Consider the following 22432-nt stretch of genomic DNA (forward strand, 5'->3'; position numbering starts at 1 on the left):
TAAAGTAAATAATTGCTTAGTTACGAAGTGAAAGCATATCAACTCAAATGCCAAACATCAAATTTTAGTTTGAAGGCGTAAACTTGCCTTTAAAATTCCTCACCACTATTCTTGCCTATATATATAATATTTTGGCTTTTTGAAAAGCATCAATATGTAAATTTCTGAACATTCATTGTGTTGTTTCTTTTTTTATCTGATGGAGACAATATACAAGCAATTACTATCCAATGGGGGGAAGTAATAATCAGCACAAAGAAACAAACCAAAACTGTTTTCAAGGAAAATTTACACAGGTAGTGGATCAGACCACCTTCTTTTTACCTCCGACTTTGATCGGACCTCCTTGAGTTTCCCATCTACTCCATAATCCCTCTCCATAACAAGGTTGATCCCTTCATCTGAGTACCATCCGACTCCAATGCAAAGGATGCCATCCTTGTTTACATCAACATAGGCCGTGACACCACCCGGAAGCCAAAGCATAGTCACATCTTGCATGTCTAGCATCTCTTCTTCTCCAAAGTAATCTGGATTCCCCGGCAAGCTCCTCTTCTTTAGAGTTTCTGTGCAAAGATAGACATACGGAGTACTATCGTTTTGCTCCATTACCATCTGGTCTATCTCCTCACCAAATACTGGAGTGCTACTGACATCAAACACCTTCCATGACCCAGTCAGCTCTGATGGTCGGGTTCGTTTGCGCTGAGAAAATGGTTTCAAATCGAACTCCAGATCACTGATTATGGTACAATAGGAATTAAATGAGTTCTCCAATGTCAATACAGATAACAAAATTACTGCTATAGTTTATAAGCAATGCAAACTCCAGAAAACCCTACTACAGAACTCTGGGGCATGAGCCCCAATGACAGATAAGGTTGCATAAGAACAAATTTTCCTCGTGCAAACAAATGAGTTTTACAGATTATAAGTGCAAAACTATTTCTTTTATATCTGAAGTCTTTAGGACACTGAGTGCAAGAGGATACTATAGTTTTTTCCAGAGATGTACTGAAAGAAAAAAAATATATATTTATATTTCAAGTTTTATATATCTCTTTCTTACTCCCTGTGGTATGATGCTATTACCATTGCATTAAGGTTTCCAGGACATCTATGTCCTACTAGCAAAATGGAATTTCCATTAATGAATAAGTCACAAAAGAAATAAGATTTCAATTAGATTTGAAGGTAACAATATGCAAAATCTTTACGGCTGTTAGAGTGGCCCAAGCAGAAACCTTGGAAATTCTGATGCACCAGTCTTACTGAAATTACAAGAAAATAACATAAAACACATTTACGTTCTGACGAAATAGTACCAATGCATTACAAGTTACAACTTACAACATTATGTAGCAAACTCCAATGTGAAATAAACTTTAGCATAGGATACCTTGGGTCAGGAAGATTGGCAGGACTAACCCACTGTTCTTCATAAACCGCAACTCTCATTATCTGTATGCTTGAACCACCATTGCTGAATTCTATAGTATGAACGATACGTAGCCTCTTGTGGCAACCTTTAACCAAGCACTGGACAAGGAAAAATTAAGAAAATGAATAACTAGTTTTTAAGTTTCTCGTTGATTGAGATGGGTGGGGGAAGTGGTAGGTCTTATGTTACGATCTTATCATTTGTAAAAATAAAATAAAAAACAATCATCACAACATCTATAAACCCACATCAATACAATAATAAAAAAGTTTAAAATATTAATCAACATATTTTAGATTTCAAGACCTTTGTTCTGCAATTATCACATCTACTGTTCATTGGCATTTACGACTACATTTGTACATGCACTTTTATTACAGATCAAGAAAGGAATTTAACAACCTCTATCTACATGCGACTTGGAAAGTGTCCAGCATATGCCATACAAAACTTACTTGTTCAAATTTGAAAGTTGGTGAAAGGTAATACTTAGAGTCATCATCTTCACCAACCGGGATATCAACAGGACCCCTAGAATAAGATCCATCCTGCACATTATCAATCAGAAGATTAAATAGTTCCCATTGGTATTCAAGAAAAGATGGAGGATACTTTTGTCTATTGAAAACCATAAATGAAAAATTACAGGAAGCATTGATGGGAATCGAACCCATTGATAAATTTGAAAGAGAGAGACCTATAATTTCTTTTTCATGAACTGATAATCATGCCGTGGATGTTTCTAAGATAATATGAAAAGCACTGTCGTAAACTCTGGAGAAGCTATCTTTATAGTGAACAAGATTCACATTTAACAAATTCAAGGAAAAATACTATACAAGTGCCTAGTCGTACTGTATTTGTTCCAAAATACTGATGATTTATGAAATATCTAAATTGGCCAATTCAATCTGAGGCCTAGGAGAAAATTGTTTAACATCTCTAAATACTGATGGTTTATGAAATCTCTAAATTGGCCAATTCAACCTGTGGAAATGTTTTTGCAAATACTTACTAATAAAACCGCAAGTAGTAGTTACTTCCCAAAACCTAAATAATATTTCAACTTTTAGCACTCTCTCATTACCAAGAAATGATAATATTGAAATTCATGCAGCAAGAAAGTCCAAAATTTTGAAGTCTGCAAGCAAATAAATGTCAACACTTGTACTTGATACCGTAGTACTAACTTAGCATGCATTCTGAATAATATTGAAGAGGAACTGGGAGCACGCATACCTCAAAGAAAACAAGACCAGGTTCCTTACCCATGACATCTTCTTCCATCACGTCACTTCTTCCAAAATCAAAAGACTCAAATTCGGGCAAAACATGTTTTTTTCCGCTTCCATCAATATCGTTTTTGCGTGAAGCAGCGTCTCCACCTTCGTGCTCTTCTTTCATTCTATCGCTTCCTCTAATATGTTGTGGTATTTCACCGTAAGAATTTAAAGTCACCCAATTAATCTTCCTTTTGATTTGAGATGTTGGTCCTCCAGAATAGGATGGCACGGCCTCAATGTGGGAAAGAGTATAGCAATCATATAGATGTTCATCCCCGCTTCCGATTTCAATTGGCTCCATTTCAGCATTGATGGGTGAAAATACTGCTCCAACGCCCTTCCATATCCCACTGACACTACTAGCAAATGTAGTCCATGCTGGTCTTATCACAGGTTCCTGACAGGAAAAACCAGTGTTGAGTTATTAACTCTAAGACACCAAAAGTGCAGCCTAAAATTTCTGTATACAAACCGCAAACATGAATGCATACTTGTAACAGATTTTCTTCTTCCTGTTCTCTTCTTTTTCTGTTTGTTTTATTTTCGCCCGTTGGGCAGGGGGTGGGGTAGCTTTCTCTGAATGCCCCATAACTTTGCAAAGAAATCAAATTTCCATAATTTTTTTTAACGGAAACAGTTCACTAATGTTCTGATTGATGGCAATAAGTTGTGCAAAGTTTCCCAGGTGTCCAGGAAAAGCTTCTAAGATAATACTTAGAGAAGAACTGAACAAACATGAGATCAAAGAACACTCTCTGAACAGAGGAGTCCAATCTGTTATCTGCAACTTTAAGTGAACATATAAATTCATGAACCAAATGCTCCACAAACATAGAAGCACCTGAGCATTAAAATATTTTCTACCAAGTGGCTAATTCCCATCTCTCAATACTCATTACCAAGTAGCCAATTTCCAACTCTCAATACTCATTTCCTCTCCTTTTTTTCCCAACATTCTATCAGCAACCAAAAAAAAAAATGCAAACCCATTACCCCAACATAGCCCAAACAGAACAAAACATTTCAAAGTACCTGAGTTTGAAGAACGGTCTCGACCTCCATTAACATAGCACCAGAGACCAACACACCTTTCCCGCCACCGCCTTCACTTCTCTTCCTCCTCACAACCCTCCTTTTGCCTCTCCTCTTCGGGCTTCTCCCTCTCTCTTTCTCCATCGCAGCGAGCTCGTTGTCCACGCTCCACACATTGTCCGCTTTGCCCTTGACCTTGGCTCTACCACCGTTGTTGTTGGGTGCTGGTTTCTTCTGGCACTGAGCGACGAGCTTCCTAGGGTATTTTGGGAAAGTGGAGGAGGGGAAGGAGAGAAAGGTGAAGGGGTTTTGGGCAGCCGAGGAGGAGAGTGTGTGGTTGAACCCCAAGTGGTGGAGGTGGTGACTGGTGGCGGCTAACCGGAGCGACGGTGAGGGCATTTTGGGGATTTTGCTTTTGTTTTAGAGAGAAAAGGAGCAATGGTCAGTGAGTGAGAGGGATAGAGGGATAAATTTGAGGCCTTTGGATTTGGGCTGGAAATGGTTGTGCCTAATCCAGTGCTTGCGTTCAAATATTGCGTTTCGATCCAAGAAAAGAAGACCTGTATTATTGATGATGAGGCCCATAAGGATACTGGATCAATGATAAGAAATTTGAACAAATAATTCAAAACTTCGGAGGACCAACCAAGACGACTATAAGATGGGAACAAATTGCAATGTAGCTTCAGTAGTTAAGAGTAATTAGTCCTGCATCCGAGATTCTGTGTTCGAATTCCTCCACGAACTCTATTTTTAGAGAAATGGGGTTATCCCATGTAGGAGTAATTCTTAAAATGCAATCGATTGTAGTGTAACAAAGAAAAAAAAAATCATGTGTTGAGGCTAGGTGGACTCCTTTTCTCTTTAATATTTTTGTAGGCAAAAAGTTGGATATCTATACGGCTAGATTATAGTTTTTAGAAAGCATAGTTCCTTCTCTTTCGGCACATATGGGGTCCCTTAGGGTTAGATAAAGGTGTTTAAATTCTTGATTAAGTAAAACCAAACCCAGTCATGTGCATGAATAGTCTTTCTCTTTTTTCGAAATTAGATGGGTCTGTTGGTGTCAAGGTAGACAAGACCTTCAACCAAATTAAACTAAGAAATTAATAGCAAGGAATTCATACTTTGGTCCATCCCACCTTTTAACATAATAGTGGCTCCACCATTGTTGTGCATGGGGGATGGATCATCTTTGGAACCCTTGTACTATATATAAAGCAAACTTTTGTGAAGTGGGCTCATATTATATGCCCTTATAAGTCAAGTCATAGAGGAAATGCAACTCAATTTATGAACTCTTTTGGCATTTATTGAATTGAACTGCAGTTTTATTTGAAATGGTATAGTTTATTAGCATGTGGGTCTTATAGATAGTATATTGCAATTCAATAGAGGGTTCATCACATAGCATCCTCTATTACAATTGCATCTATTGCAATGAACACACCATTGCAAGTAAGATTTTACTGTTTTAGTTCAATTTCATGCAATAAAATTGCATTGATCCTAATCATTGCAGATGCTCTAAATGATGTTATTATAAATAAATAAGAAAGAGAGATGTTATACAGATGAGAGATTACATATCTCGAAAATAGTTAGATAGATGTTTCAAAACCTAGTTTCACCAAAAGGCAAACCTACACAATTGAAGGGAATGGCTATTGGGTATTGGCTAATCGAGTTTTCCTTGTTCCTGATTCATGGAATTTTTTCATGGATGGGTGTGTAGTGGTTTGAGTTGAGAAGAAGATGAACATAGGGTTAGTGGATTTCGATGGTTTCGATGGTTTTTTTTAGTACAAGTGATCATGTAAAACACACTACCACAGTGCCATGAGGGTTTGAGACCACTATAGTCTGTAAGTCAATGCCTTTTTTCACTAGGCTAGACCTCGGTTGACGGATTTTGATGGTTAGATGAATAATTATAGTGTGGTATTGGAGTATGGTCACGTGATATAACTCGTTCACGTATTATAATATAAGGTATTTCTTATCAATATTATATTCTAAAAATGAGAAATCTTAACCATATCGTCCATTCATATTATAACAACATGAACGAGTTGAATCAAACATTATAATTAGTCTTTCATTTTCTTTCTTTTTACCCAAATCATTTGATGAGGTCATTTTTACAACAAAGTAAAACCTATTACTAATATTTTTATTATTAAAAGGTGATTAGAAAAAAATAAGAAACGGTGAAAATAGAAAAACAAATTGAGGCCACCATGAGCTCAACAATGTCATGGACAGCTCACAAAGTTCTTGTCCACTAATAATGATTCTGAGTGACATTGTGATCTCAATGATTTTCTTCATGACCTAAAGATGTTTGGTCAGTGACCTGCAAACCAGTCCACACAAACTTGAATTAGTGGAACAAAATCTACAGGGAACGTCTGGTACATATATATACCCCTCCCATTCCTGAAAAGGGTAACAGCTTTTCTTCACTTTTGCTCTATGCCATCAGGACCTCTAGCTGCTCCTCTATCTTTAGAATATAGTTTCATTATTTCCGAACATATATTATCATGAGCCCATTTCATGATGTGGTTGAAACATTATTCATTCCCATTCCAACCCTGCCCTCTAATCCCCACTTCATCATGGCTTATTGGTAGGTAAACATGGATTTTGTGTCTAAATATTGTCCTGGATTCAAACCCCACCACAACTTTTAGTGGGCAATATATCAAGGGAATTATCTCAGTACACTATGGACTCGATGCTAACCACTCGTTTAAGCCCACTCAACAATGCGTCATATATGATCTTATAATTGTTTATTTATTAGATTCTCGGTGACAGATCATCGTTATCAAAGTTTATTTAATCAAATTTAACATGTTATGTTATTAGACTGTTAATTATAATTGCGCAGTTAAACATAATTTCATGGTCATATATTTGCAATTTAATTATGTTTTTGTATTGTTAAATTAGAAAAGTAGATGTATTCAACAGATCTGGATTCTCAGTTGACCAAAGAAAGGCTCATTAATTAGTGTTTGTTTTTCTGGATAATCTCTTCACGCATATCTATATCGTCATAACATTGCAAACAGCACCACCAGGTGTGTGGCTGCATTCTCCAAAGCAATGGATAAATAAACAAACATATATAGATATTCTCCTACGAAATCATTAACTTTCTAATTTATTTAAGATTCAGAGTTCTTTAATCAATTAGAATACAGAGTCCAGATCACATATTCATTGTGTTTATGTTCAAACTCACATCGTTTATATTCTATATCATTAGTTTTTTAAAGTTAAATCTTAAACTTGAAACTTTAGTATGCTTAATCCTAAACCTTTAAATGTCGTGATTATTGGCCTAAGTGAAATATGAATTTTTCAGATTTTGAACTACTCAGTTCGAACACATGAAAAGACTAGTGCGGTTGACAAACTACCACTTCCATCTGACAAACTACCTGATGCCTCAATAACAGGGGTTCGAAACCCATTTAAAGCACTTTGTGGCTAGAGACAAGTCAAACTCCAAGCGGCAATTAATCTAATCCTTCAAGTGTAGGGACACCTCGTGGTATTTACCGAAAAGACTACACTTGTTAAGTCATCATATTGAATGATTCATTTGGCACTCAATGAACTATGATGACCAAACAAAAATATTATATTTTCATATATTCGTATTGGATACATGAATGAATGTACCGTAACCGAACCCTTGGACATGATATTGATACCTGTCTCTACTTCAACGTCGTGGTTGCTTTCTGTTTAAGAAATATATGATTAGACAAAGGTCTTGGTCAAATAAAAATTCCACGTAATCTTCAGTTGGCAAGGCACATAAACTAACATTATTATCATGGGGCCATGGGCACAACATGACATCCACATCTTATTTTATAGTTTTGACTAAACCCTAACTAAATCACAAGATTGCGTCCATGAACGTACCACTTTCTTGGATATAGTTGTAGCTTGCAACCAAAAGCCAGTTTCATACGTGAAGGAAAATAATTATATGCAAGTTCCAACGAGCAATGCGAGTCAAAAAAGCAAAAATAAAAAATAAAAAATCCAATGAGTAATGGAATTTTTGTGCCATCTTCAATAAATAAATTAGTCCAAAAAAAAAAACTTTCATTATCATACCCAATATAAGACCCTAAATTATTTATTTAAAAAAAAAAAAAAACTTATATGAAATGGACTTTAAAAACACACCCATAGGCATAGCCCATTTACAACATAACAAAAAAGTTTTTAACTTTTTTTAAATTACAAAACTGTAATTGATTTCTTAAAACAAACCCAACCCCAAAACCTCATAAAAAAACCCAAAACACTCAATAGGGTATCAAAGTAACTTAATAATCAAAATGAAATTCAATAGGGTCAGCTGTCATTTTTTGGGTTTGTTTATAAAAATTAAATAATGTAGGGTTTATCTATATTATTGTGCTAAGAACAGATATATGACTAAATATCTAAAAAAGAAATTCTTAGAAGATGCTCTTGATTGAGTTTGGCTTAGTTCAATCATGGTGGTGTGATCCAATTATCCTTAGTTAATTAAGCTTTTTACCAAGTCTAATTAGGTCAAAGTAGTAGTTGATCGGAGTATTTAACTATTTATGCTTTAATTTATCAACTTTTATTTTTTTGGCGTAGGTGGGAATTTCTTTGACTTTATAAGAATATAATAATATTGCAACTTTTTTTTTTCTTTTTTGGAAAGTTGGTCACTGCTTTGTACTAAAAGTTGGTCACTTTTGTTCTACTTAATTCCCTTTGCAGATTTACGAACAAACCACATGTTACCAAATTGCGTGTGTGCAGGGGAACTCAATAACACGCAACAAATGACTGGTGATATTTTATTTTAATAAATAAATAAATAAATAAAGATAACAACCTTTGTTCTCTATAAATTTTTATTTATAATTGTTCAACCGTTACGTGATGTTATTTTTGTTTTAGTAACTTCGTTATAACTCGAAAGGTTCCACCGCAAAAAGAAATTTGCCCGAATATTTTTACTATTTGATGGTTGCTTATTCTAATCGTTCATCATTTCAAATGCGTTCATGGTAATTAAACACCAAATCATACTTCATCCGCTCATGACATTGTTACAGAATGATCACTACCATCTTGAGTTATTCGTTGAATTAGAGGCGATCACTCCACCTTGAGTACATAATCATGCACTAATACTTTTTGTGTAGCTTAAATGAGACTTTGACTTTTTATGATCCACATTCTCTAACAATCTCTTAATAATGTCCTCCTCTTTCTTTTTTCCAGATGAATCTGACCATCGTTGTATTATTTGAAAATGATTATACAACTCAAATTGCTTATACCTCAAGTGGTTGAGAGTATTCCATTTAACTTAATCTTTTTTTAATTTCTCATAATTTAATATCGCTTGTATTAAAAGAAAATAATCGTGAAGTTATGATGCAAGTGTGTTTGGTATAGAATCTTCATTCTATTTGGATTATTATCCCAAAAAAATTAAAATTTTAAGGCCACATACTTTGATTATCCAATGTTCTTCCCCTATATATTAATGAATTAGTTTCGACCAATTTTTTTTATTTATTAATTAGTAATATTAGCCCCTTCTTCCACCTTGGTGATATGCGCTGGTCAAAGTTGGTGAGGTTCTTGCGGGCTAGCTCGGCATGGCAGCTGCACTAGCTCTTGTCCATTACCCAATTTCCAGAATCTCGTCCCGTCAGATCAGAAGCCAAAAATCACATATATGCTCGTACAAAGCTTTACCTGCCAAAGTCCTACATTTATTTGCACACACCATACGCCATTGTACATTCTTATTTGACAACCCCCAGCCTGCCCAAGTGGCTGCCAAAATCTCACTGACACTGAGGAATTCAATTCAATCATTCTCAGAGATCAAATAGAATCTATACTTCGGTAGAGAATGATTAACGCGTCGCCGTCGAACATATTTTCATTTTCTTAAGTATAAATTTGCATTATAGATTGAGTGACAACTAAAATAGCGAGTTTGTGAGATTTTATTTATTTATTATAGATGAGGAACTTTAGTACCTGCAAATTTTATCCTATTAAACATGTTTACAAGTAGCAGGAATAATGAATGGAAATCAAATCAACTACTCCTTCTAGTTTATTCAATTATTAATTTTTGGAGTATTTAATTACGGATTTTAAGGTGAGAGTTGCATATCAAATGATTTTTTATGCGTAAATAAACGGATTAGAAGTCATAAACGTAAACTTTTGTTTTTATTCCCATTATTTGTAAGTAAACGTGTATCCCTAATAAATAATGGATGACCCTCGGCATTGCGTTGCTATTAATTTTACATCAATCATGGCAATGGCATTTCAGTAAATCTATTTTGTATAAATCAAATATCATGATGCTTGACAAATGGGTGAAACATGAATATGTCAGTGTCCATTTGTGAAGGTCATGAACCCTAAAAATCAACCCAAAAACCCCACCACCCTACCACCCTCCCATTTTTGGCCGACAAACTAAAACCCACAAAGTCCTTTCTAAACCTACTTTTTTCCCATAAATACATATCTGATGTGCCCAGCACGACTCAGAAAGAAAAGAAAAAAAAACCCCATGCTTTTGTTAATTGGAAAAGTCAATGTCGATTTCCATTGAAATGATGCTGTGGCTTGGCATCATAGGATTCTTGAATTCAGCAAAGCGATGTGGACTGTGGAACTCCAGGCTTGCACTATAGATATGGTCTCTCTGTGCGCCAAATGTCATCAAGACGGCAATGTTTCAGCACTATGGAGTTCTTACTTACACTCCAAGTTTGCTAGGGACAATACAAAAAAAGTAAAATAGCTTTTTGTATACCTCTCTCTCTCTCTCTCATGTGACAGATTGAACCCACAATCTACAATCTTACATCTTTGTTATAAATAAAAGACTAAATTATTGTTACAATGAATCCTGAATTATATCTCGATTTGTATTTTCGTTCTCGAATTCCAATAATAATTGTTGTTGTTATCAAATTAGGTCTTACGTTGTACTATTGATCGTTTCCGTCAACTAATCCGTCAAAGATTTTAGTAAATTTAGGGTAAACTCAGAGGCTTTTACTAAAACTTTTTGTGTGCCTTTCTCTCTAATATGTATCAACTTTGTTAGAGACCCATGCGTGTGGACCATTACAATTTGGAGGCTTTAATAATATGGAACCAAAGTACAAAATGATGTTATAGGCTGGTAGGGTCTCTTCACAAATTGAATCCATCCATCATGCCTTTGTTCCACGCTTGGCTACAGCCCATGTGATTTTTTCCTCTCTTTTTCAAGAGGTCAAACTTTGTCATTGCAAGTCATAAAGTTAATTAAAAAGAATTTATTTTTTTATTAGGAGAAAGTTCATTAATTAGTTATTAGCTAAAGAAAACCCCCCCTTTATGTTGTTAAAAAATATGCCTATATGAAGGGGCATCCTGGTTTAGCTTTTCTGTTTCGGGCCTTTCAGCCTCGTTTGTGCCAAAGAAAAAGGTTATATATATTTTGTTTCGTAAAGAATTAAATGTTTATATAAAAACAGAGAAAACAAGTGTTAAACTTTGGAGTTTAAATGTTTATTGTATCGTTAAGTTTATCTAATGAAGTTCCTCTTTGATTAAAACAAAAAACAAAAGAGTTGAACTTTGAATGATGCAAACCCTCGCAGTTATAAAAATAAGCGAAAATGTTATCAAAATTCAAATTTTAATTTGGCTACAAATTCCCTTCCAATGAATGATGTTGTACCACTATATAATTTCTATTTTGTTGAATGAGGTTATGAGTTTATATTTTTCAAGAAATATAATTTATTTTTTATGATGTTTAAATAACAGCGGAGTAGGCTTGAAAAAAGTAAAAGAATACCAATGTTCCCCCTATATATGGCGACTCGTTTATGAAGCCCAAGTGCAAAACTTTTTAGAGATTGATTGAATAGGTAGCAGAATCAAATTTCCTAGCTAACCTCTTGGTTGTGCCTTGGAAAATTACAGATTTGAAAACCAATTAAACATGAACACAATGATGAAACTCGAAGAAGACTTCATTTAAGTGAAAATTGATGAAATCCCAGTGGAAAAATGGTTGCAGACAAGTGATCTCATGTGTGAACCTTTATGACATTTTGATAGTGTGTGTGAGAAACCTCTCTTTTTATATTTTAAGAAAAGTAGTGGAAATCTTTTTTTTTTTTGGTCGAAAAAGTAGTGGAAATCAAAGAGATCAATTTAGAAAATGAAGACAGTTATGATAAATTTTAGTGAGTATTCCATGACTACTGCTAAAACCCTTATTTATAGTGTACGAAATCTCCCAATCTTGTTAGTGAGTAAGACTCAGTTGGTTGAGCTCTTCCACCTCCATCTATGCGGATAGAGATTCAAAAACTCAAGCACCCAATGAAAATTTGTGTAAACCTCCCCTCTCCACCCCGCCCCATAAAAACCCACTTGTACTAAAAAACGGATTCTAATGGATAACAAGCGGTGCTATTTTTCTTCATTGATAAGGAGGTGTCGTTATAACTATAACTTTCGAATCTCACATGACAATGAATTGGATTACACTATGATATCATTTAATAACAATCCAAAATCCCATCAGAGAATGCTAGTTGCGTGAAGGTATGGATCATAAAAAATAAAAATAAAACCTTCATAAACTTTCATAAATAAAACATACCCCAAATTTTGGGCCAAACATTAAATTGTTGCACATATACACACAATTTTTCTCACTGTTCAATCATGTCCATAGAATATTAAGAGCATGTTTGGTATCGTACTTGGATTCAATTTTATACACTAAAAAACAAATTTTAAGTCCAAAACCACAAAAAGACGTTTGATAGGCCCATTTTTAAAAACTCTAACCCAAAAAAAACTAAAAAACACTCCCATTATTAAAAACGAAATCTCTCTCTTTCTTCCTCTCTCCTTTTCTTTTGTTAATTTCAATTTGGGAATCTAGGGTTTTTGATTTTCTGATTTTAATTTCAATTTTTTGAGATCTTAAAAATAGTTTAGTGTTCAATACCAAACAAGTTTTTACATCTTAAAATCACTATTTGAAAACTCATGTTTTTAAAATAAATCATAGTTTTTAAATTTACTTTTAAAAGTAGAATACCAAACAAATTAAGTGATTATAGATTTTTCAAACTTTGGCCCACATCCTTTACATACAATTAGTACTATACGCAAATTTATATATACAAAGAAAACGTGCCAAGAAAACTGGGATACGATTTTTGGCCAGAGAAGCTACCCCAATATTATATGATTTATCTTTTCAAATTGTTATATATAAAAAAAGGATTCTGTTTTGTAACTCTATCATTGTCCCATCTTTCCTCACCTCACCCCCTAAATAAAAGTTACAATTAAGAATTTACTTAAATGAAAAATAATTGAATTACCAACCCAAAGGGTAAGTAGCCGTTCAAAGATCATGATCTAGAGATACATTACGAATTTTTTCTATGGTTGCATTGAAGGAAATCGAACTGTAGACTTATCATAGTCATGACACACTGCCTCGCTTTTCTCGCTTTACTGGTTTTCTCAGTTTCAACCGAAAATCCCATTTTTTTTGTAATTTTTTCCGATTTAATTCACACCGCACTCTCTCCTCCACCCATCGTTCTCCGATTCCGTTACTCCCAAAATAAAATTAAAAATTTTAAATAAAAAAAAGGCCCAAAAGATTTCGAGAATTTAAGACGGAGACTCGGAGAGAGAGAGAGTGCCGGCTTTACCTAATTAATTAATTTAAAGAATAATAATTATAATTAGGATATTTATTAATGCACTTCTTTCGTAACCTCCGACTCTTCTCTCTCCAAACAAACAAAACGACGCCAACGCCACCGCAACAAACAAACATATATGCTCACAACTCACAGCAAACAGAAGAAAGAAAAGAGAGAGAAAGAGAGAGAAGGAGAGAGAGAGAGCTTTGTAACCGATTCTACAATGGAATCTGAGTCCCAGATCTTCGAGAAACCCTAGCTTTTTTCTTCAAGATTCTCTCCCATTCCTCCAAGAACCGCTTCTTTCTCTCTCTTCACTTCACCTCCGTCGCAGTACCTCTTTTGCTCGTCTTCTTCTTCACCTTCGTCTCCGATCGAGCTCTTTTGTCTTGCTCGGCGAAGTGCCAGAAGCTCCGGTGCTCGCTCTTACAGCTCTGCAATATTTCGGCGGTTCGGTGCCGGTGAGCGCCGCATTTCCGATTCCAGCAAGTTTCCTTTGAGACTGAGAGAGGAAAGAGAGAGGGAGCTTAGGGCTAGGACCTGCGGTGATTGATCGGATTGTTGATTGTGGTTATGGTGTAGTGGATGAGTATTATGGACGATAGAGGAGGCTCATTTGTCGCTGTTCGGAGGATTTCTCAAGGTCTCGACCGTGGCAACACCTGCCATTCAACTTCTGGTAGTCTACGCTTACTCTCTTTTATTTTTCTTCGCTTTTTCTATTTTTTTCCTATTCTCTCTCTCTCTCTCTCTCTCTCTCTTAGAAAGAGAACTTTTTCTCTCTCTAAAATTTTTATCTTTTTCAGCTTTTGTCCTTTAAAAAAAAATATTTTTCGGAGCTTAGATCTGCTACTCAGATTTATTGAGCTCCTAGTATCGCTGAAGTTATCACTCCTTTGATGTTTTCTGATATTCTAGATTGCTGTGGTGCGTGAGCCAATTTTATATTTTTTTTTCCTAATTTTGTGATTGTAGTGTATGCAAGTTTTGGTTGAATTGAAATTTTGATTCGTCAAACAGCAGTTACCTTTTCTCTCACTTCTGAATGTCTATTTTAATTGATTTCATCCTAGTTCTCAACAATTGATGTAACTTTGTAATTCTTCAATAGTTTGGAGCTTTCTAGCTGAAACTAAGGGAAAATGTATGCACAAATTGGTGAAAGAGCAACGAGTTCATTTCACAATAGTGAATGTGTGGTGAATTTTGAGTGGTTTCCTGCACCACTTTCATTGTTGTTGCAAGTTTTTATCTACTTGTATTGAACTTTATGGTGCTGACTGGTAGCCAGAATTTTACAAATTAGCTTAGTAGTGTGGTCTGTGGAGCCAGAACTGTTTGTGTTTAGATTTTATTATGATTTAGCTTGCATTAGCTGCTTATTATATTGTCCCTGTTTCCTGGAACTTCCTTTACTATGAAGTGTGGGAGCTCAAATTTCATTTCACATGCAGGCCCCCAAGGGTGCTAAGAAATGTTATTTATTATTTTTATTAATACTATTAGTAGTTTTAAATAGATTGCGTATTTCATAGTAATTGCAGCACAGCTGATCTTTACATCTGTCTTGTTCTAGAAATCATACAAACCTTTGTTGTTTATCACATACTATTCTTATTAACTGAGCTTAAATTAGTGAAGTGTGGTTGCGCATTAAATCTGAGGCCCTTTTATCCCTAAACTTAATTAATGATTTGAGCTTATATACTTTTATGTAACCATTTTTCAGTACATAAAGATTTTCTTTGATGATTTAAAAACTCTGAACTTAATCATTGGGTGGTTTATTTTGTTGCAGCTGAGGTTGTGGCAGGATCAGCAGCGTGGCTTGGCCGAGGTCTTTCTTGCGTCTGTGCACAGAGAAGAGAGAGTGATGCTCGTCCTTCCTTTGATTTAACCCCTGTCCAGGTAACATGCTTGGAATTGGATAAACTGTATCTGTCCATTATATACGCCAGTGCGGATATACTTTTTAGATATGAGTCCTTGGTTTGCAGTTAATGAATTGTATTCATAAAGGGAATTCTTGTTCTTTCTCCAATGTGATTTACTTGAATACGAAAATTTCCTGTATGTAACACTTCCAGTTTCTGATTTTATCAATGCCTTCGATACATCCTATTTGTTTCTCACACTTGGACTTCTTTATGCAAGGAGTTGATGTATAAATTTAACCAGATTTCTATGTTTTTTTGGGGAGTTTCTGCATAAACTTTTAGGGCTCTTTGCTATTTGAAATACTTGGTCAGTTTAGGCTAATCTGATTACACTAGTATTTTACTTTGACTGGGGGTGGAAAGAGATGTGAGGCTGTCATGAAAATATAAAATAGTATCAGGACTTCTCTGTTCTTGAGATGAATGTATAGTTATTTTAATTACCCTAGCTTCTGTATTGATTGGCGATTTATCTAGAAAAATTTGTGCTGCTGCTTTATCCGTTCACCTTTCAGTTGCTTAAAATTTTTGTCATCAGCGTTTGTAAAATGAAATGTCATCTTGCTCTCTCAATAACCTTGAGTTTATATGCTGAGTTTATATGCTAAATTTATACCTTTCTACCCCTTGCTTTTTTTACTTAGGTTTGGTTTTAAGTTTTGGTCTGTGGGAAGAGGGGAAGGTTTGAGGGGTTCAAGAAAGCTGTCAAAACTAGTTTCTGGTGATAGAAATGATTATGAATTGTGGTTTATTTTATAGGAGTTTAAATCTGGTTTTGGTGCTGATTATGGTCATACAAGATCTTCTTTGAAAATATTGATTTTTTTAAAATTGATATGGCCGTAGAGAACTTTTGGAGGGTCATGAAGTTATAATTGTAGGCTGATTGGATTGTGCCCTGCGACTTAGTTGTATATGCCAACATTGTGACAATGTCACTGGAAGTTATCTACTATAAATAACTGTACGAGTTTTTGAAGATCCAGTACAGCTTTATTACTTTAGTTGCCAATAGTCTCTATGTAAATGCTTTCCTAGAACTGTAGCACTCAAAACATATGCTTTTGTTACATGTACATGGTATGATTGTTATGCTCTTTGGTTTGCCTTGATTCTGTCAGGAGGAATGCCTGCTGAGACTACAGAGCCGGATAGATGTTCCCTATGACAGTTTAGTCCCTGACCATCAGGTATATATATTAAGTGATTGGTTCCAGGAAAACCTGATTGTGTTTGTGGGGAGGATTTGCATTATTTTTAATTTTTTTCTGTGTACGTAGTCCATCAACATATTTTACATTGGTATGACTATTTTACCCTCTCTGGTTCACTCTAGGAAGCTTTGAGGGCCTTGTGGAATGCTGCCTTTCCTGAAGAAGAACTTCGTGGTTTAATATCTGAGCAATGGAAGGAAATGGGTTGGCAAGGGAAGGATCCATCAACAGATTTTAGGTAGATCTAGTATCTCCTTTGTCATTTGAACAGCTAATTTGTTGCTAGCTCTTTTATTTATCTTTTTCTGAATATTTTGCAGGGGTGGTGGTTTTATATCATTGGAGAATTTGTTGTTCTTTGCTAGGAATTTCCCGGTATGACCTCTGTCTGTCTGTATACACATGTACACAAAAACAATTTTTACCTCTCTGTGGGTGTGGGTGTGTACTAATATGCATCTCTGTTTGGCTGTTCTTGCATGTGTGGTGTGAGTTCTTTGGTTCTCATAAAGTTGCCGGGCCCTATAGGGAACTACATTAGGCCCATCTTATAAGCTACTTGTCTCATTGAAAGTTACATACTTTCATTGTAGAAATCTTTCCAGGATCTTCTTCGAAAGCAAGAAGGTGATAGGTCCGTGTGGGAATATCCATTTGCCGTTGCTGGTGTGAACATAACATTCATGCTTATTCAGATGCTTGATCTTGAAGCCGGTTGGTACTTTTTCTTGTTCTTTTTTTTCATTTATGTTCAAAAACCGAAACCTTTGAGGAATCAAAAGCATAGTGATGCTGAAAATATTTTAAGATAGTAGCTTTTTTTTTCTTTTAATGCTTTTTGTCACGTAACAATGTTTGTTTATGTGCAGTCAAACCACGAACATTGGTGGGAGCTACTTTCTTGAAGTTTCTTGCAGGTAAGTTCAGCTTGAATATGATGTTTCATGTATTTTGCTTAATATAATAATGTCTTTTTCTCTTGACAGAAAATGAATCAGCGTTTGACCTTATATATTGCATCACATTCAAGCTAATGGACCATCAATGGCTTTCTATGCGTGCATCATATATGGATTTCAATGTATGTATTCCTCAAGCAGAAGCCCTCCTTTTGTCTGCATTTGTGGCTAATCTTTTGATATATGTTATATCCTTCTAGTTAGCTTTAGTAAACCAAATTATGTGAATTTAGTTACAGTTAAATGTGTTAGTGGGGAAAACCTCTTCCGTCATCATGAGCTGGAGATGAATTTAGGGTTACATATTTTATCTTGTAGAAATTTCACACTTCTCTGGAGGTGGTCAGAGATTTTTAGGTTGGGCCAAAGGCTATAATGTGTTTTACACGTTTTGGTTTCTTTTGCTAACGTTTTGTCCTCGTTGGGTTGTGCTCCTAACAGACGGTGATGAAATCCACACGCCGGCAGTTGGAAAAAGAGCTTCTGTTTGAAGACATAACACGGCTGGAAGACTTGCCTTCTTATGGCCTTCTTTCCCGATAGCGTTGAAGCTTCTTCTAGAATCTATAAAATGGTCTGTCACAGCTAGTTACATGATCACCGGAAACGCTGTTATTTCTAACTGGATGGTGTTTGTACATGACATGATGTTTTCCAAAATTTGCTTGCTGCAAGTCTGCATATTGTCATTGATTCTTGGAAAGGGTTTTGGTGTTTAGTGGATCGAGTTTGTTAGAAGCTGGAACCAAGTGTGATGTGATTCAGGTTTGAAATACGGAATATAATCTCGTAAATTTGGGGTAAGACCAGAGCAATACTACTCCCAGTTCTCCCACGGCCAACGGGATGTTATACATATGTGTAGAGGTATGATTGGTAATTTGGTACCATATCTAGGAATGTGGAATGGAATGGGATTCAGTTTGGCTTTAACTTTTGAGTGCTTTCTGAAATATTATTATTTGACCAACTGAGAAATGATCCTTGGTGGGCACGGTACTCTTATGCCTGAAAGCCCTCCGGTTTAAAGTCTTGTATTTCTGCCTGACAAATGGAGATGGAAATTGTTCTCTCTTTTGGACATATGCAGAATGAATCTTCTTTTTTCTTTTCTTTTTTCCATCTAGTTTGCGTTTTAATTGCGAATAGAATTTTGGGGTTGTCTTGTTTGTCAACATAGACTATTAAAGGTGTTCTCAGTCTCACCCTTAATAGTCTATGCTCTCAAGTCTTTATTCCTATTATTTGATGGAAATTGTTTTTGTGCAAAAATGAAGTGATCGTTTGCCAATGACATAATTATTACCATAGGCTGTCTCTTATTCAACAAAGCATCTTGGAAAATTGTGGGCAAAAAGAAGATAATTCATGTTAATTCCCAATAATACTTATAGTTAGGCAGTTAGGTAAGAAAAAGGAAATTCCTCCTCACCAATATTCCATGGACAAGCTTGAAAAGCATACCAACAGCCTGATGGCACGTTTCCTTCGACCAAAGAATTTTATTCCAAGATGATCATACACGTAACAAATTAAACTTTATAGCCAAAGGATATTTTACCCTTGAATCAGAATCCCACATCGCATCTTCGACATCTTTCAAGAAACGACCTAATATACCCAATCCTTCTTAATCAGAAACTTTATGCTCCGTTTTGATAAAGGTATTCAAAAGAAAAGATTCGGATTTCGAAACAAGGCTAAATTTGTTTAAAAAACAAGAAAATATAAGATTGGGATTTCAAGGCTAAATTTACTTAAAAATACAAGAAAATATAAGAAAATCAAAGACCAGAATTGGATTTCGAGAGCATTATTTAATTACGAATTTTAATGTAGAGAATCTTAGAATCATTTGAAATCCATTTATTTTCTTCCATTTCATTTTTGTCCAAGTCTTGACAGCCATTTTATTCCTTTAATCTAAATCCCGAGATTCGAAATCTATCAATCCAAATGGGGCCTTCACTTCAGTGGTTTCATTTCAAAATAACATGCCAGAAATACAGATATCAAAACATAATCAGCATGTATCAAATTTTAACAACTTCGGATAGCATTCAATAAGTGACAAACTTTCATAACACACCCGAAGTTTCTTAGCTGTTAGAATTCAACAAGTGACAGGTTTCATTACTACTTAAACTTGAAACTTCATTTCAGAGGGTACATAACACACCCAAAGGCAACGGGAATTACAAAATAAGCTTTAATCTCTCTGGCATATCTAAGGCGCCAAGGCAATGGGAATCACCAGACCCAAATAAAAGGCAAAACTTAACAACTTCATTAAAAGACTAGTCCGAAAGTAAATAGGATGCTGGGCAGCAAGCGGCAGACTAATCGAACATGCTTTACTCATAGATCCAGTGGTGAACGCTGCTCTGCCAGTTAGCAGGGCCATCAGGGAACCACAGTGCAATCTCTTTCCTTGCACTCTCTGCTGAGTCGCTTCCATGAATGATGTTCCTGTATGCCAATAAAAGTTCATCGCGTCAAATATATTTACATTCTCAGTGACTGTTATTTACGATTAACTCGTATTCTCGAAGCAAACATCAACTTCCAGTGAATAAATCAGTCAAAAGATCATCTCATATGACATGTATGAGAGAATACACGCACAACGACTTAAAGGGTTCTTTGAATTTTAAACTGGCCACTTGGACATGCAATCAAACTATACACTTCCTGGAAAGATTGGAATATTATGTTCAGCCTAATTGGAACCATCAACAACTTTAGTAAAAATCAAAGGTTCAAACAATAAATTTGAAAGCAGAGATAACTTTCCTATTAGCATACATTCCTATTTACCGCTGAGCATTTTCTCAAGAAAATGATTGGAAATCACATTATAGCCATCAGCGGTACCTATATACTAATATTTCAGAACTAAAGAAGAAAAATACACATGATCATATCCTTGTGCAAAAGAAACTGGAAAACATGGTAAATCAGGTTACCTGCCAATCTCAATTGCATAATCACCACGGATGGTTCCAGGGGCGGATTCTGCTGGGTTGGTGGCCCCAATAATCTTTCGGCCAGTTAGGACAACATTCTTACCCTCCCAAATCATAGCAACAACGGGACCAGAAATAATATAATCAACCAATCCACTGAAAAAGGGCTTTGCAGACAAGTCCTCATAGTGTTTCTCAGCAAAAGGACGATCCACATTGATGAACTTCAAACCTGAACAGATACCAGAAAAAAAAAAAACCTTATTGAGAAGAAATTCCTGATAAGTTACACATCCAAATTTGGCTAAGCATCCCAAAAAACTTATTGTAGTATAATTAACACATAGAAACTGTAAGCCATACATCAAATTTGATGTACGAAATTTTTTGTCTGTAAGTCATTAAGTTGATAATCATTATAAAACAGGAAAGGCTTGTTAAATAGGGTTGTCACATCAAAAATTATCAAAGTGCACATAATACTATAAGATCAAACATCGTTGATTGGAAATTACCTTTCAAATAGAAGCCCTTCTTCTCAAACCTGCTAATGACGTCACCAACCTGCAACAAACATGAACCCCTCAGAAAATTTGAAAACGTTTTTGCAAATAATTAAACAACACGCACGAATTGGATTAAAATAGTTTATTCGATTCTGTGTAAGAAAAAACTATGTTGTTCACCCACTTCACACATCCACAGACAATTAAAACTCAAGATTAATTAAAACTTCATGCATGTAAAATCCAACCACTACATACTACAAATATTAAAACTTCATGCATGTAAATAAAAACCTGAAATCCCAGCTCAGAATTATTAAAATTTGCCTGCTCCCCAGTCCACCCAAAAGAAAACCAACCCCTTCAATTCCTAGGCTTTCCCACCAACCAAACACCATACCAGTCACACTTGCTATGAAATTCATAAACAAAAACAAGAACTTAGGCAAACCCACTCAAACCCAGATAAGATTTTGCCCAGTTTTTAAAACTAACAGACCAAAATAAAGCTACAAAATTGAAGTACCAAAAGAATACAATAGATGAAGAATTTGAGGAAATTACCAGGCCTCTTTGAACCCCATCAGGCTTGATCATGATGAAAGTTTGCTCCATGTTTTCCGTTGAAGATTTAAGACTGCAGAAGTACTTGTTCTGAGAGTGTGGGTATATGCTATGAGACTGAGAGAGTGAGGGATCGAGGGTTTATATACACAGTTTACTAAAAGCAAACCCTAACACCAAGTGCTGTGGAATATTCGCGAACCATTTTTTCATTTTGTCATTTTCCTTTCTTTTGCTTTTCGGTTTTCAAAATAAAAAATTAAATTGGGCTTACCATAACCTCCGAAGGAATATGGAACATTCGACTTACTTTGAAAATTGGGCTTTTAAGCAACCCCCAGCCCCTAGAATATGTATAGGTGGCTGGTTCTTAACAGTGAAGAAACACATTGGGCTTTTGGTTTTTTTTTTTTATTAGAAAGAGTGTGGCATGACTTTTCAATACAAACTCAATTCTGGATGAAAATGTTGGGTACCCGCGTATTTGAATTGATGAATTACGGCTTAATTTGTATTTATAACTTATTTTTTGTGACTATTTTGCCCTTGAAGGTAAATAATGGAAACAAATTAAAAGTCCTTGATTTAAAGCATTGTCACTCTTAACTTTTGAATTTGAATTTTAAACATTTATGGCTAAAAAAAAATTCAAAACTCATATAGATAATAATTTTTTTTAAAAAGGTATTATAAGTATAATGCACATAAATGGTTATTATGTCATTAATTTCAAAGCAAC

The 22432-nt window shown here is 35.2% G+C and overlaps 3 protein-coding genes across 5 annotated transcripts; 1 reads left to right on the forward strand and 2 right to left on the reverse strand.

Annotated features, from left to right (window-relative positions):
- Positions 1 to 151: 151 nt before the first annotated feature.
- On the reverse strand, positions 152 to 4271 carry LOC110750627 (dihydroorotate dehydrogenase (DUF3598)). Its single transcript, XM_021950986.2, has 5 exons — positions 3757 to 4271; positions 2681 to 3121; positions 1897 to 1989; positions 1400 to 1539; positions 152 to 739 (listed from the first exon to the last, which is right to left on the reverse strand). Exons 1-5 carry the CDS (start codon positions 4153 to 4155, stop codon positions 289 to 291), a joined length of 1524 nt encoding a protein of 507 aa, XP_021806678.2. The 5' UTR covers positions 4156 to 4271; the 3' UTR covers positions 152 to 288.
- Positions 4272 to 13613: 9342 nt separating this feature from the next.
- On the forward strand, positions 13614 to 18777 carry LOC110750638 (uncharacterized). Of its 3 annotated transcripts, XM_021950996.2 has the most exons (10): positions 13614 to 14008; positions 14130 to 14226; positions 15346 to 15455; positions 16606 to 16674; positions 16821 to 16936; positions 17019 to 17073; positions 17292 to 17412; positions 17568 to 17615; positions 17685 to 17779; positions 18099 to 18777. In XM_021950996.2, exons 2-10 carry the CDS (start codon positions 14133 to 14135, stop codon positions 18198 to 18200), a joined length of 810 nt encoding a protein of 269 aa, XP_021806688.1. In that variant the 5' UTR covers positions 13614 to 14008; positions 14130 to 14132; the 3' UTR covers positions 18201 to 18777. The 3 variants fall into 3 exon arrangements, with proteins under 3 accessions (XP_021806688.1, XP_088105083.1, XP_088105084.1); XM_088248957.1 differs by having other exon boundaries at positions 13615 to 14226; XM_088248958.1 differs by lacking the exons at positions 13614 to 14008; positions 14130 to 14226 and adding an exon at positions 14329 to 14474.
- Positions 18778 to 19711: 934 nt separating this feature from the next.
- Positions 19712 to 21850, reverse strand: NDPK1 (nucleoside diphosphate kinase). Its single transcript, XM_021950995.2, has 4 exons — positions 21694 to 21850; positions 21139 to 21187; positions 20624 to 20855; positions 19712 to 20126 (listed from the first exon to the last, which is right to left on the reverse strand). Exons 1-4 carry the CDS (start codon positions 21742 to 21744, stop codon positions 20012 to 20014), a joined length of 447 nt encoding a protein of 148 aa, XP_021806687.1. The 5' UTR covers positions 21745 to 21850; the 3' UTR covers positions 19712 to 20011.
- Between the last annotated feature and the right edge of the window lie 582 nt (positions 21851 to 22432).

Source organism: Prunus avium, chromosome 2 (genome assembly GCF_965620075.1).
Source record: "Prunus avium chromosome 2, drPruAviu1.hap1.1, whole genome shotgun sequence".
Taxonomy (NCBI): domain Eukaryota; kingdom Viridiplantae; phylum Streptophyta; class Magnoliopsida; order Rosales; family Rosaceae; genus Prunus; species Prunus avium.

Bases quoted from the DNA above. Each gene is read 5' to 3' on its own strand.
- NDPK1 (XM_021950995.2), bottom strand. From the start codon at position 21,744: ATGGAGCAAACTTTCATCATGATCAAGCCTGATGGGGTTCAAAGAGGC. The intron at 20,856-21,138 runs GTAATTTCCAAT...GTATCTGTTCAG, and splicing joins GAAGGGCTTCTATTTGAAAG to GTTTGAAGTTCATCAATGTG. The intron at 20,127-20,623 runs GTAACCTGATTT...ATTGGCATACAG, and splicing joins TATGCAATTGAGATTGGCAG to GAACATCATTCATGGAAGCG.
- LOC110750627 (XM_021950986.2), bottom strand. From the start codon at position 4,155: ATGCCCTCACCGTCGCTCCGGTTAGCCGCCACCAGTCACCACCTCCAC. The intron at 1,540-1,896 runs GTAAGTTTTGTA...TTCCTTGTCCAG, and splicing joins CAACTTTCAAATTTGAACAA to TGCTTGGTTAAAGGTTGCCA. The intron at 740-1,399 runs GTATCCTATGCT...TACCATAATCAG, and splicing joins GCCAATCTTCCTGACCCAAG to TGATCTGGAGTTCGATTTGA.
- LOC110750638 (XM_021950996.2), top strand. From the start codon at position 14,133: ATGAGTATTATGGACGATAGAGGAGGCTCATTTGTCGCTGTTCGGAGG. The intron at 16,675-16,820 runs GTATATATATTA...GGTTCACTCTAG, and splicing joins GTTTAGTCCCTGACCATCAG to GAAGCTTTGAGGGCCTTGTG. The intron at 17,780-18,098 runs GTATGTATTCCT...TGCTCCTAACAG, and splicing joins CATCATATATGGATTTCAAT to ACGGTGATGAAATCCACACG.